Source organism: Hylaeus anthracinus, unplaced genomic scaffold, assembly GCF_026225885.1.
Source record: "Hylaeus anthracinus isolate JK02 unplaced genomic scaffold, UHH_iyHylAnth1.0_haploid 12002, whole genome shotgun sequence".
NCBI classification, from domain to species: Eukaryota; Metazoa; Arthropoda; class Insecta; order Hymenoptera; family Colletidae; genus Hylaeus; species Hylaeus anthracinus.
The window spans coordinates 12,265,172-12,281,231 of NW_026534349.1; the positions used below are offsets into that span (position 1 = coordinate 12,265,172).

The window sequence follows — 16,060 nt, forward strand, 5'->3', positions numbered from 1 at the left end:
TGTGCTATCTTTTCAAGTAATACAATCGAAAAATGTCAGGAACATCGGGAATTCGTGTCTTTCTTCTCGTTAAATTTAAAGTTACCTACCTCTTGGACAAATTGATATTTTCTCGTATAGAAGAATACACGTCTTCTCGAAATATGCGTAAATAAACGTGCACAATGTCGAAGAGCTCAACGGTGTTCGAGAAAGAAGTTGACGTAAAAGTGCCACTTTGAAGAGCCACTTCTTTCAAACGAGAAGATCCGCTTAAACATTTATACCGAAAATGATTGCTGTCCTCTTTACAACAGAAAGAATCACGTCACGGCCATGAAGCACTAACGATACGGAATTCTTACTCGAGACACCAATTTCAATTCCCGTGTAATGCATGTGAAAGTCGCAACTTTTACCAGGATTCTTCGTAGAAGTCGAAACGTACGCGTGCATACAGTGGAAATTAGATCAAGCGTAGGCTGCTGTCCAATTTCTCGATCTGGAAATATGCATTTCCCTTCGTACCAGTCGGCTCGTTGTACTCAAACGACAGGAGACGATGACAAACCAGTAACCGGTAACGAGACCCAAGAAAGCGTGACGTTCGCGTATGTAGGTTGCGCCTAAGTTTGTTTTGTTTCGCGTGATTCCATACGCGCATCATCTTTTAAGTCCCCCTTGGGTTTGATTGATGTTACTTTCGTTTACGCGACATCCAATCACGATAGTCTTCTCTACTCGAGCTAATAGAGAGTCGTACGTGTTCAAGTAATACAATCAGATCGTTTTTTTTTTTTATATATTAACCGTTTGCACTCGAGACCTTTTTTTCTGGTAGCTGTTAGCAACTCGAGATGCTTTCTTGGCATTCTAGTGTCACGAATGCTAAGCTTAGATTGACAAGATTCTTGGATCAACAATTGCTATATAATTTAAACTATTGAGGTACAAACGAAACGAAAAGCGGTACAAACAGGTACAAACGATTCTAAAGAATGGGGAAGAAACAGATTCCAAAAATCTCAATGTCGGGTGCTGACCATTTTTTGACTTCTTTTTAATTATTAATTGATGAAAGTACAAACGAAACTATCGGTGGTGCAATCAAGTACGAACGAAATACTATACATTTTCTATAAAAAGAAATTAATTTTTGAAAAGTCGAGTGTCAGGTTCACACAGCTGCGAGTTCTTATGGAACAAAGACTGCATCAGCGACACAGGACTGTAACAATTGTTACAAGACCATCTATTCGGATAACAGTGTGTTTGGATACAGGAGTCTCTACTGTACCCGCACAATTGCAACGGTTACTCTTCACCCTAACGATTTCCTGTCCAAAGATAACGTTTCTCGTTCGCCTGGACCGACGAGTGAAACGAAATATGATTGATCTATGCACACCTCTACTCTATCACGATCGTCATTAGACGATTTGCGTATGTACGCGTCTACGATATAGCCCATACATCCCGGAAAGGAACTCTAATTACTTTATCGCTGTTTAAAAAACGCGTCGTTACAAGCGAGGCCCGTATACATCAAACGATGATGGCCCATCATCGTCGATACCAGCAACGAACGAGCAGGTGATTGATCGTGACTGTCAACGACCTCGACCGTCCTACGAGATCGCATTCTGAAGCCACCAGCACCGAAGTCTACCACCGAGGTATCCTACCTTTCTACGTTGGAAGGTCAGAATTTATTTCATCGAGGTCTTATTAAGTCGCACGCTATTCATTTCTGAGTATTCATTTTCGTAGTATTATGTTGATAGTCTTCGGTAATTGTAAGTACAATTGACCCATATCGATCTTGGTCTATTATTTAAACAGTTAAACATAGCTCATAATAGATGAGTTCCTTCCAGAATAAGCTCCTATTTTGTTTATTTATAATGGTAGAATATTTCTTAAATTCTACGGCATCAATTTTTATAATTCGCAGATCCATGTACTTTTTTTTTATTCCTACCACATTCTCGAGTGGTATCATTTAAGTCAATTCCCGAGACTTTATTTTCAGATGAATAAAATAGGCTAATGGTCAAAAGAGAACAATGGTCAACATAGAACAGACCATTTCGACTCTATTTTTATTAAAGTTGTAATTAAAGATCTGCTTACAAAAACCAAATTTGTTTCAATTACATTATTAAATGTATCAGTTAAATACAGTGTAGGAAAATGAGTACTAGAATTTAGGTAAACGCTTTGAAATAAAATCTTTTGGAGTATTCGAAAAAGTCGTCTATATTTAAGTTATTAAAAATGTTTCTTATTGAATTTCCATGATTTCGTATACAAATTATGGTACAGTACTTCAACATTCTTTTATATAGAAATCATTTGATTCGTATTTTTCCGTCATTTTAATAGGATCCTTCCTCAGTTCGGACGCTTCAAAAACATTATCTACCAAGATATTAATTGCTTCCATATGTAAACTGTTAAATATTTTGAAGATGTTAACCAGAAATTGCCATACTACTTCGCTTAGGAAATTTATAACAGCTGTTCATTGTTCCGTGTTGCACCTCCTTCATGATTGCTTCTATTCTACTCATTAACTACTTTCTCCAATTTAGAAAAGTATTCATACAAGTAAAAATAAAATGTGAATTTAATAGTATACGTACATAGTACTTACTCAATCAGAGAATCTGGAACAGTTAGGTATTGTTCTACGTCGCACTTCCTTAATTATCTCCTTATATTCCACTCATTCGTAACTTTTCTCAATTTAAAACACTGTCAAACCGTGAAAATAAAATACTGATTCAATACTATACATGGTACTCATCGTCCAGAGAATCTAAAGCAGTTGTATATTCCTATATGACGCAATTTATTAATGACTCGCTTGTGTCCTGTTCGTTCATTATTTTTTTTTTTTTAATTTAAGAAAGTGTTTATATCACGAAAATAAAATGTGAGTTTTATAAGTGTACCTATATAATGTTTTCGATTCAGAAAATCTGAAACAACTGTGTATTCTTTCGTATCGCAATTACTTCATGAATGACGCGTATCCTGTTCATTCATAACTTTTCCCAGCTTAGGAAAGTGTTCACAATTCGCGGAAAAGACTTTAGCAGTGTGCACAGTATTCATCGCTCGCAGAATCAAGAATAGGTTTGTACTATGTTGTTTCTTGTCACAATTGCTTCATGATTTTGTGAAGCTGTTCACCCATTAGTTTTCTTAACTCGAGAAAGTATTTATACAACGGAAATGAAAGGCAAATTTAGTAGTATATCTACACATATATGTATGTGTTATTCTTCCTCCTTAGAATCTAGAGCAACTCTGTACTCTTTTACGTGGCAAATCGTTAATAATTTGCTCGTATCTTATCCATTCACGGTTTTTTTTCCAGTTTACAAAACTATCTAAGTTATGAAAATGTATGAAATTTAATAGTACACATATACAGGGTATTTCACCTAACTTTACCACCTCAAATACATCGCTTATTTTGTATGATAGAAAATATGTTAGGGGGAGAAAATATTCTGTTCGAAAGCGCCAATACGGTGATGGGCTGAATTTTTTCCTCAAGGTCATTTTCCTCGAGATTTCAAACTCATCATTTTTTTTTCTTTTTTTTTAATGGGACTGCACAATTTCACAACAGTTTTATAGTTTATAAAAAAACGAACCCAGCGAGGTGCAATATGTTGGCCTTCGCATAACCTTTAGCGAGGAAATTATGAAATGTTTGTCAGTAACTTTAGTATTCGTTTTGAAATGGTCTATCAGATTGTCTATAGGAAACTATATTATTCTAGTTAAAAAACAGAGTCGACCCTCATATCTCCTCTACGCTTCCACTGATAAAAAAGTTATTGACATGTCGTTATGTGCCCTCCGAAATCAAACAGCTCTTGTTCGACAGTTTTTCTTTTATTGATGAAAGTAAGCGAATTATTCAGGTGGCCTGTTTTAAGTACCTCACCCTGTATATATGTATACATATTTCTGTACATACATCTCCAAAGCGTGGACAGTTTTCTTTTTGAAAATAAGTTTAAGGTTTTCTAAAAGGAGCATGAAGTGTATAAATGATACAACACTTGTTCGACAGTTTTTCTTTTATTGATAAAAGTAAGCGAATTATTCAGGTGGCCTGTTTTAAGTTACTCACCCTGTATACATATATGGGTACTATTCTTCATTCAAGAATCTAGAGCAGCTGTGTACTGTTTTTCATGTAGCAATTCTTCAACGATCTGCCTGTATCCTGTTCATCCATGACTTTGCCAGTTAGAAAAGTGTTCATCCCAGAAAAATGAAAGGCGGATTTAATATCAGCTAGTGAAAACACCGAACTTGACGATTCGAGAGACTAACCTAGATCCTCTACAGTTCGTAGCTTTTTCAGCTAATGTTAGAATCACGGTGTATGTCCTACAAAGATGAAACGTTAAGAAAAATACGCAGGATTTGCGGTTGCGTTCGCTTTTCGCAAATCAATATGGGGTGGCCACGAAATAGAAACTCGATTTCTCGTTACATCAAACCGCAACCGATCGAGTGATTTTATTTAGAATATCCTTGATCGACTGCTTAGAAAGTTGCGCGACCTTCAACGTAAATTGATCGTTAGATTCCTAAGTTCTGTACGATCTGTAATTCCTGCAATGTTAAATTATCTATTGCATGTGTATTACTTGACTGCCCAATGTTCCAATCTTAACGAATAGATTTCAAACTTCCGACAGATCTCGGTGATTGCCTTAACAGTCTTAGAAATATCACTGCGACTCTTTCATTTTTAAAAAGTGTAGATTTATATAAAAAAGTTTAACTATTGTATCGTATCGTGCAATTAATTTGTAATTAATTTGTAACTATGTGTTATACCGTGATCGCTAATGACCTTGGTGTTCATGCGACCGTTATAAATAAATAATTTCAACAAAAAAAAAAAATAATAAGAGTTCGAAGTTTCCACCAACGAATCTTTGAGAAAGATCGAAAGTAGAAATACCAGAAGCACCTGAGATTTTTACCACGTGTATAATTAGCGTGCAAGCCTAACCGTTCTGGTTACTGGCTTTCTCCGTAAATGCACTGACGTCGATGAGGATTCATGCCGATGGATTAATTTTCACGATCGATCAAGGTTTCGACGAAGAATCAATCGCCACGGCCGGCAGCTTGCGTAGACCGCAACCTATGGACCTCGAGGCGATAAGGACTGTAATTCTGCCGATTTATGGTTCGAAGCGCCGTGAAATTAACTTCATCCCTTCTCCCATTTTCTACCATGAATATTTCATAGTTGGACGCGACTGTAATTTGCGTCGATTTCGCGATTCATTCGATACGGGGTACCAGGAAATAAATACAATATCGATGAACCAATTTTCGATCCTTCAAGCCGATTTACAACGCATTCCCAGGACTTGGGCATACTTCCCTTTGTCTGAAAGTCTGATATAGAGTCTGGCGATTCTTCGCGTGGTAAAAACAAATATTTCATACTTGAAATAAACGTACAGTGGCGGATTTATTGTGAATTTATCTGTCATTGTATGAAAATTTATACACGTCGCATATGTATTTCAAAACAACTCGAGAGAAGCAAAAGATTGTTTCCAAGCTTAGTAGAGAATTATTTACTAAACAAATAATACTGACAAAAGTAATATACTATAACAAACAATAAATTTACTCCTTAGTTTCCCCAATTTGGGAAAATATTTATATCGTTTAATAACAAGTGAATTTAATAGTATTACATACTACAAAGTATTATTCGCTTACAATTAGTCGGAGAATCTAGATTCATTAATAATTTACTTGCAGCCTGTTCGTTCACGAACCTTTCTAAAATAGATATCAATATTAAAGAAGATTAGTTTTATTTTTACTGTCGATTTTCGAGCGATATCGTTAAAGATATATGAGAAGAGAATAAACCGTGAAGAAGCGAGTAAGAAAGTAAATAAATAGGATATACAGTAAGATGTAAAAAAAAAAAAACAATTTCATACTATACTATATATGTATAAAATATTATCGTTTTAATGGACGTACATATACTTTTATATATACAATAGAATTTTTATTTAAGAAACAAGTATAGATTCCTATTACAAAATTCTACGAGGCACATTGTATTTTTTGATAGAAATATCAGTGTCACTGTACCAATTCCACTTTTCAAAAGCTAAAAACTGTCGAGGCTTCCCAATCGATCGTAGACTTGCTATCCTAAACGAATTATGTCGTTGTATTAGTTCTATCGCGAACAACGAAATTAGGAGCATCGCGAACGACGAACATAGGAACGTGTTAAATATTCGAAGACATCGATACAATATCTCGATTTTCTTTTCAGGAGCGTCTGAGACCGCCTACGTACAACGCGGAGGACTACGCGATCGCATTGAGGCGATGGGGAAGACGTCCATTAGGAAGCGTGCAAGACTCGCATGGTACCCTGCCGTCCACAACCAGTTCGAGTTCCGGTTACGCTTCCGGAAGCGGCGAGATGACCTTGAGACAATTCACGTCGGTCAGCGAGCTCCTGAACAAGCTTAGAGCGGACCTGAGGCTGGCGTTTCCAAGGTTGGTGAACTATTCCGTCGACTTGATATTAAACCTCTGTTAAGCTGGCAGGACCAAACCAGCAGAATCACATCGGACTTGGTGGAATATTTAGTACTTATTTTGTACTAATTTGTACCACCGACAATAATTTTGTACCTCGTGCCGTTTTCGAAAAAATCGTGACGCTGCTGAGCTTAATATTAAGCTAGCAGGACCACGCGTGAAAATGAATAAAAATGAAAAAATCAAAGCGGATACATTCAGTACTGAATTTGTACTACTTTGTACCACCAAAAGAAATGTTGTACCTGTCACCGTTTTCAAGAAAATCGTAACATTAATATTAAGCTAGCAGCGCCACGATTTTGTCGAAAATGGCACGCGGTACAAAATTACTGTTTGTGGTGCAAATTAGTACAAAATAGGTACTAAATATTGCACTAAGTCCGATGTGATTCTGCTGATTTGGTCCTGCCAGTTTAAGAGAGGTTGATATTAAACCCATTCAGAAGTTACATTGAACACTTCAACTACCAACGATCGACCCATGCCTATTGTAGACATTACTATATCACTGAAATTATAGAAAATTCTTATCAGAATTTATCAATTTAATTAGTTATCTACTTCAATAATCATCAACTTAGATTTTGGCCAGAATCAAATCAGTAATTTTAAGTGGAATTTCGAAATACGTGGGTCGAATTTACTGGCTTCGTAATTCTAGCCGATAAAAAATCTAATTCAAATATGTATAATATATAAAATGTGTTAGAGTCTGAGTTTATCGGAATTTGATACACGTTCGAATTTGCTTTTTGATCAGCTACAGGATGAAAATAATGAAACTACGCTATTTTTTTTTCTTTTTTAATAGATGGCCAACATCTTTTTTTAAATTCAGAAATTTGTTTTCTCACGGAAATTCTCCACTGCGCTATAAATATCGTTCACTGAAAACGATTGCTGGAAAGCTGTTCTTCTTTAAAAGTGAAGGAAGAGATTCGCTTTCGAAGAAAACTTTTCAACCACTCTCTCAGCGGTTACCCGGAATAACGCGCGGTTGATTATCCGTGAACAATTAAAATAAGCTGAATTCGCGCTCTCTCGCTGGAACTAACGACAAGAAGACTTTGAAAGTTCTCGATACCGATCGAACAGGAAGAACAGCCCGGGGATTCACAGTTACTTTTCACGCATTTTTTGTTATTGTTTTTTTTTTCTTCCTTTTTTTTTTCTCAAAAAGAGAACCTCGATCCGCGTGAATCTCGTACAGCTCGTAAAAATTCCTTTTCGATTGGTCACCAGATTAACCGACAGTCGTTGAACCTTCTCGCGTTAAACAGGAACGCGTCGAAGATAAACTAATAGCCGTCGATTCGGGTTTTACAGTTAATCGCGACTAAGTAAACACGTACATTATATCTGGTCACGTTCTTAACATGCGATTGAGGAAGCGAAACTTCCCTTGATATCTCTAGACAATTTTAACTTCTTCTTATCGAAATTCTGCCGATACTAATTCCATCCGTTTGATTTACTGTTTACGTTAACCTATCACGTTGACCGTATTAACATTCGCATCTACGTTCGTTTTTGACCAGCTTGGAAATGAAAGATTCATGCAGGATCGTTTACAGGTTGACCGATACAGCAAAAAATTTCTTTATTATTTTTCCCTAAAGCGTTGGGAAAGTTGTCACGAATGAGTGGAAATATGGAAAACTGATCGTGCTCGTATTCATATATATCTTATGCTTCATCTTTTTCAAACATCGAACCATCTTCGAAGTAATTAGTGACGAAACTAGCAGGTAAATCAACTGAAGACTGAAATCGAGTATATACAGGGTGTTTCGCTTAAATCGATGTGGTTAAATATCTCACGAGGGATGGAGCTATCAAAAAAATGTTTTGACAAAAGTTGTTTGGTTCGAAGAGGAAAATTGTACGAAGTAAATAATTTTGATGCAAGTGAAGTGATGAGGGAGATTTAAAAAATAAATTAATTTTTTTTTATGGAAACTTACATATTTCTATTCATAACATTGTAGCATTTGTTTAGACAAATTCATCGACCTTACACGTGGCCATTTGCTGTTCTATAAAGCCTTAAATTGGAGATTGTAGTCATCATATTTAACACAATTCAATAATCGGTCGAATAAAGATTGAACAATAAGGCAATTTTTTTTTAAGGGATAAGAAAAAGCAAAATACAACTCGTAGAGCATTGACTATTTCTGTATTGAAAAGACTATTTTATATACGTCAAATATGAGTAAATGTTTGTGCGAAACAAAATTATATAAAAAAGTGTTTCGATTCCTTTGGAAAAATTTCGCAAAAGGTCCTACAAAATAGAGTTAAAAATAGAAGTAAAATTATTACAAACATTCGGGTCGTTATGGAAATTCCAAATCATTAGGTTTCAGAAATTTCAATTAATCAAGAAAGTGAAATGAACAAGGATGCTGTCATTGTTCCTCGACAACTCGTAAAAAATCATGAGTCGGTTGTTTTCATCTCTAACGTGTTAATTAATCTCTCACGGTGACTGTCGAATGCTCGAGCTAACCGTTGAGTCCATCGTAACCAGTTTTTGTATGACTTCGTCATTCATTTTCACGCGAGCTGAACATAAAAATAGAAAACAAAAAAAAGAAACTTACAGATCCTCAATCATAGATCGAACGACAGTGATTAAAAACCGACTTACTAGAATACAAGAAAGGCAAAACTAATTTATTATTAACACAAAACTAATCTCATAGCTCGGCGACCAATCTAATCAAATGCAAAACGTATCCATAGCTATGGCCTACACGTATCCCTTTTATTCCCAGTTATCCTCATTTTGTCTTTATTCATTCCCAACTTCCGGTTTACCTTCATTCCCATCGTCTTCAATCGTTTGCTCACTTTCGTTTGATTACATTTGAAAGTGAAAAACGAAACCAGAATGGTTTTCAACCATCAAAAATAAAACTACTTCGGTCTGTCGAGACACGTACCTCTCGTTTATCCTCCTGTATTTGTTACGATTTAGATATTAGGACAAAAAAGAAGTATCGATAGTAAACTATGCGATGTTATGGACATTGCCCTCCAACATATAATACATATATTCTCAGCACATTTATTTTTGTAGTAAGATGACATGTTGCTGTTTAATAAATATTCCAACAAAAACTGTGTAAAGAATGGAAAATCTGTATTTTCTTTGACAAATAATCTGATCGTATCTTCCATGACTTCTTAAGTAATTTACTCAGCTGAATAGAAGCTCGAGTGTACTCTTTACAATTACGTGAATCTGTACATTTATCAATCACCAGTATTTCACTTTGCTCGCATTTTTCATGCTTAAAACCAGATTCTGACTGAAACCCGTAACTGGATTGTAACGTATATCATGGAGTAATTGCGAATGAAAAGATTCTGATAGAAAGGTCGGTGTTTGTAAGCAAGATTCAATCTAACAGCCCGATACGAATCTATAATAAACGAGGAAGAGCGCAGGAATCGTAACTCTATCGCTACAGTCGATTAGGCGCATGTCTAACGGTTGTGATTATGCACGTTATGAATGAATACTAATGTCCCCGCTTCAGGCAATTCGAGACAAACCTCGTCGATCTCTCGCTGGCTCCGGTATGAGCCACCGACATTCAGGAACAAACCTCGTGTTTATGTCTGATCTTTAATCATTCCGGCGTTTAACGGGGACTGGACTATTAGTTTGCCCTTCGTTAAACGCGATACACGTGGCCACGAGTCTGCTGATCTTGTTACAGCTTTTGTCTTGTTTCAGGACCGTTGTTCTTTGCATCAACGACAAGTAAATATCACGAAACCACGGTCTATCACAGTCGAACGGAGACTGTGACTTTGTTGGCCTTTGCAGCAACTGCTAAGACGTTGCTTTGTAATTCAACATTTTTTTAAACGGCAGGTTTCTTTTTTTCATTTGAGCCTTTGAAACCTTTTATAGATTTATTTTGGCTTTACAGATTGTACTAAAGGTTAACAAAGTATTAGCTCACGATAGTACTTTTTTTTATGGTATAAGTGGAGGTTACAATCGTTTAGGAATTGGAAAGTATATAAACAAGCTTTGATGTTAGGTTTGGCAAAAAAGATGTCTGCTTTTAATGGTAGATAGAACTTTAGTTTCCGTAGCTTGCTTACTAATTTAGCACTTTGATAGTCGTATAGAACGCATTGACATAATACGTGGTCTAAGTCCTCGGCGTATACATTGCATTTACAATTAGGATTATTAATGATATTTATTCGGTACAAAGAAGCAGCAAGGTTATAGTGATTGGCCCAGATACGGTTTACTGTGGAGATAAAGTTCCTTTTGAATTTGAAAATAGAATTTCAAAAACAGAAAAAAGTCACAGCGAGCTAAATCTAGCGAGTACGGTGGCTGAGCAATGACTTTTGTTTCGTGTTTGGCTAAAAATTTAGTCACAACCAGGCTAGAATGCTAGAAGATTCAGATCTTTCGGTACGAGTCTGGCGGCAACGCGCTTCATACCCAAAACATCGACCACAATGAGTTGAGTCGATCCATAAGAAATGTTGAGAGCCTCTGCTATCTCTCTAATGCCAACCCGACGATTTCCAAGTACGATTTCTTTCACTTTTTCAACATTATCGTCATTAACAGAGGTGGATGAACGACTCGCATGAGACAAGTTTTCTACGACTTCACGACCAAATACTTGAGCTCTCAATAGGGTAGACTCCTCATAACACTTCTGTAACATTTTCAAAGACTGCGTAGCCGTAATTCCATTGGAAACACAAAATTTCAAGCAAACTCGTTGTTCCATTTTTTTTTTCCATAGCAAAAATCGCCAGACAAACTTTTCACGTCGTACACAAATGACTGGCAAACTCACAAAAATGGACGTATCTCAATACCAAACTAGAAAAAAAAATATTTTACCGATTCAGTTTACGCGAGCGATTTAAATGGACCAATCCGGGTGAAATTTGATCAGATGGTATTTAGAAACTTCAAATTCAACGTGTAATATAGAATAAGAATAGTATTTTCCACGCAGGTGAAACCGCGGGCCACGGCTAGTTTCCAATATTTCAACTTACTGTAGTTCGCCCGTGAGATATAGATATCGAACCAGTAGAAAAAGCACACTGCTCGTAACGATATCCCGTAAAGTATCGAGAACCGTAGCAATTGACCGAACAGGAACTGAAATACTTTCCAGTTCGCCATCTGCCTATGAGCTTTCATTAACATTGGCGCATAACACTTGACGTGGTTGTTAGATGGCAATCTGGCAAACGTCGTACAGCGAACGACGAGTTCCGTTAGACGCCGCGGATGATTAAGGACGACGCCGAGTGTCGGAGAATTTTTTCTTCGTCGATGATTCCTCGGTGAACGTCACAGATTCTCCGCGATCTCGGCGCCATCCTCGCGAGACGAGCACCTGGCCGACGCGATTGTCCCACATACGAGAATTGCTTATAATTCGAACGAGGCAACCGGATAACCCGTAAGCAGTGGCCTCGGATAAACGAATACCGATATTACGGATAACTGTACACCGGTGTGCGCTCAATGTGCAAATCGATCTGGATGAGGCGCATCCTCGATTTCCGCGATCGGGTCTCGCGTGTATCATTTGTCGGTATTTTACAGCATTTAGACTGGTGTTTTTGCTTGGATGCCCTACGCGCTTGTGTCCCAGGCTGACGGAATCGATTTATTTTCGAGCAGTTCCTAATAATTGCCTGTCGAGATCGATTACGTCGATGTTGCCTCGTTTATACCGGTCGGGGATCGGTCGTGCGTGATATCTGGAGCGAAGAGTCGAGCGTTTTCCGCGGGAAACGTCCGCACAATAAGAGTTGGTCTTTAGCGTTGTTAAAATGAATTTTGAAGCCTTAGGGGATTTAGCATTCTTACCGATCTCAGACACTCGGAAAAGGAATTAAAATTATATCGTAATAGTTTAATCTATTACGACCCGAGCGGGCATGGATCGTATGCAATGCGATCGCGGTTGTATAAATAACAGCAGCCGGTCGTGACGCGGCAATAAGGAAAGACATGATTGATTTATATTTTTTCTATAATATATTCAATAAGTAAAGGCTATGATATACGAAATATATGAAATATTATCTGAACATTTAATTAAACGTCGAACATTTCATTAAGGAAGCATATTTTCATTTTTAACTTTGAAAAGAACAATTTTTTAACCGACTTCGAAAAAGGAGGAGGTTACTCAATTCGACGTGTATATTTTTTTTTTTTAATTTTATTCTCTCAAATTATATGTCTTCGACAATATATCTGTAAAAGGATACATCGATATAACGAAAGTAAAAGTAACGAAGTTATAGGTATTTAAAGTAAGTACAGTCTGTTTTTACACGGTGGAGAGGGACCGCATAAAAGTAACAGACGTTTACTTTTAACAAATAATTTTTAACATATTATGTTATTTTTATGCGGTCCCTCTCCGACGTATAAAAACAGACTGTAATTACTTTGACTGTACTTATAATTTCTATACTATAATACCTATAATTTCGTTACTTTTACTTTCGTTATATCGATGTATCCTTTTGTAGATACATATTCGAAGACATATAATTTGAGAAAATAAAATTAAAAAAAAAATTGTTCTTCTCAAAGTAAAAAATGAAAATATGCTCCCTTAATGAAATGTTCCAGATGTCGGTCTGATTAAATAAGAACGTTAATAAGACTTCCAGAAACTTAACGAAACGTGATTGCTAGCAAAAGAGACCGATGAAAGGCATCCAAGGGAGGAACACGCGATTTGTTTTTTTTTTTCGGTCTGCAATTCACTCGGCTCGAAAGGATTCGCGTGTCTGTTGGCTGTTGTTATGCGAATCAGGCTTCGTTTTCATTGATATTCCGTGTCGGTGGCGTCCTTTGTCGATCATCGCTTCTTTAAAACGCCTTTCTTTCAATCGATGGCAAATTCAAAGGATTTCTGGGCCCATTCACGAAACCTTGGTATGCAGGAAACGAATCCTCGATGAAAGACTTTAAGAATCAAGGCTTGTGCACCAAGTGTTACGCAGCTTAGCATTTCGCACACGTGGATATTTTTAAAAGTAAGTAGTATTTACGTTAGCAATAACGAATATCCGAATTTCCATCGACTTGAATCTTCGAATTTGACACCAATGCTTAATATCCACGTCAAAAAAATGTTGCTCTGTTTGTGGTAAAATTGGCATATTGCGTTACGAATTGTTACAATCGCGTGAAATAATCACGTCAAGTCTTTATCGATATCGATCGATCAATTTGAGCGAATAAAAAAAAATTAAATAATAAATTAAGAATTCCGTCTCCAGCGATCAGAACCGTTAAAACCCTTGCTGGGTTGTTCCAGTCAACAGTTCAATATTCAAAGGATGTATAATTACGTTTGTATAAACGTCACTTTGTATGTACCAACCGCTGACAATTCGGTACCTAGAAATGCGCGTTAGCACGCTAACTCCTTGACGGAGAAAAATTTCCACGCGATTTTAATTAATCCGAACCTTGAACTGGGTAATTGCTCAGATATGGAAAAACATGTTCGCGCGGGGTTAACGCGATGCATTTATATAAAGCAACCACGTTCCAACGTTTCTTTTTCCACGTGGAGGAATATCAACCGTGCTAAAGAAGCCTCGACCGGCCACCGAACCCGCACGATACCCCGCGATGCTTCCGCTTCGCGTAACAGCGAATGCGTAACTGCTTCCTACTTAATGGAAACCAAGGAAGTCTCATTTTTTTCTTCACGCGATATCAGATCCCGTTTCTGCTTCTTACACAGAGAGGAGGCAATGCGTCGCGATCGGTTCCACGGGCACGCTCGTATTTCTGCTCGTCCTCGCGGTGGAAATCTCGAGACGCGTTTATCTTACCCGCTGAGTTCCTCGATTAACCTGTTTGCCGCGATTCGCATCTGTACGTGCGTACCAGTCTCGAGTTAGAGTTCACTTTTATCCCTTTCGATACGGCTATGTTTTTCGTTGATATCGCGATAAGGAGCTACCGGACGGGCTTGTTTCGACGCTACATCATTGGTATTGGGCAAAATATATTTCCATTTATTTCTTACACTGGCATCTGTTTTACGGATACGTGTGACAAAATTGTATACGGCAATTCAAAGGAAGTCACGGAACGCCAAAGAATGTTTTTCTGTGTAAATTTTGGAAATACAAGAATTCCGTTTGTAGCCAGATGTTATATGTGTGGGTGTATGTGAATGCGTGTATGTATAGTATGCAACCCTCTGTTCCGAAACTAACCGTTATCAATTTTTATTAACCTCTGAAAGCTTCATGAGATTTCGTTCACTAGAAGCCAAGATACACGCAATTTAAGTGACGGTAGTTGATATACGTTCGTCGAAAAATGAATAAAGAGCAAAGAATCAACATTAAGTTCTGTGTTGGAATCGGTAAAAGCGTTACGGAAACGATCCAAATGCTTAAAATTGCTTATGGAGATAATTGTTTATCAAATACACAAGTTTTTGAGTTGCATCGACGATTTAGAGAAGCCAGAGAGGATGTGGATGATGATAAACGTTTAAACCGGCCAATTGAAATGATGACCGAAGAAAGTATCGGAAAAGTGCGAATTTGATCAATATTCCAGAATTTATGACATTCACCGTAACATATATATTTAGATTAATAATTATTACCATACAGAGTGAGTTTTAATGAAAGTTTAGAAACTCTTGAAACGTTATTTCATTCAAATTTCATAAAATATTTTGGTAGCTTAAAGAAGTCCAATTATTATGCTTACCTTTAACAATATACATCGTTTAACTCTTTGAAGTTGGGTGGGTTAAAAACTATCCCACCTGTTGCTTAGCTTTACCATTTTATTCAAAGTTTTTCATTCATGTGACGATACTAAGAACTAACGCTAAAAGTACAATAAGTGTAGAGATGTATACAAGTCAAAACGCGTTAGCAAATTGTTGACTGAATAGCGAATTGCTGTTTTTCTGTGCAGCTTGAATTTTCATTTTCGTTTATGATCGTGTGCCTCAAAGAGTTAGTGTCCTCCGCGCTCAACTCTGCCAGTATTTCTAAAATTCCGGCATCGCGTGCAGAAAAGCGATATAAATAGCAACGCACTCTGATGCAAGTACATTATCGTGCGGTAAAATTTCAGGAAAATGCAAATTACGCAATCCATTTAGGGTCGAAAGCATCGCGTGAAAGAGAAATGTCCGACGTCGTTAAGTCCTTTCGTTTTCTTCTCTTGAGCGTCGTCCATCGTCTTGAATTTTAGGGTGTGCCCCACGCACCAGGCAATAAGGAACACTTGATATTCATGTCCCGTCTGCCGAAGGCATTCTTACGTGTACACCGTAGTCTGCATAATGCAGGGTGTAATATAATGCACCCATTGCCGGACGAGGCATCGCATGACGTCTCCAGGAAAGCGTGTTTTCGATAGGAGAGTCGT

General features: G+C 37.3%; 2 protein-coding genes across 3 annotated transcripts in view; both read left to right on the top strand.

Moving 5' to 3' along the window:
• The window catches only part of LOC128891874 (uncharacterized), a 193,969-nt gene that overhangs the window by 146,667 nt on the left and 31,242 nt on the right, over positions 1-16,060 (top strand). The window lies entirely within an intron of this gene.
• Positions 1-16,060, top strand: part of LOC128891848 (uncharacterized) — a 78,171-nt gene that overhangs the window by 50,680 nt on the left and 11,431 nt on the right. For both annotated transcript variants that reach the window (XM_054151733.1, XM_054151734.1), the window contains exon 3: positions 6,335-6,564. In XM_054151733.1, coding sequence (XP_054007708.1) covers positions 6,335-6,564 — 230 coding nt within the window. The remainder of the gene's footprint in view (positions 1-6,334; positions 6,565-16,060) is intronic.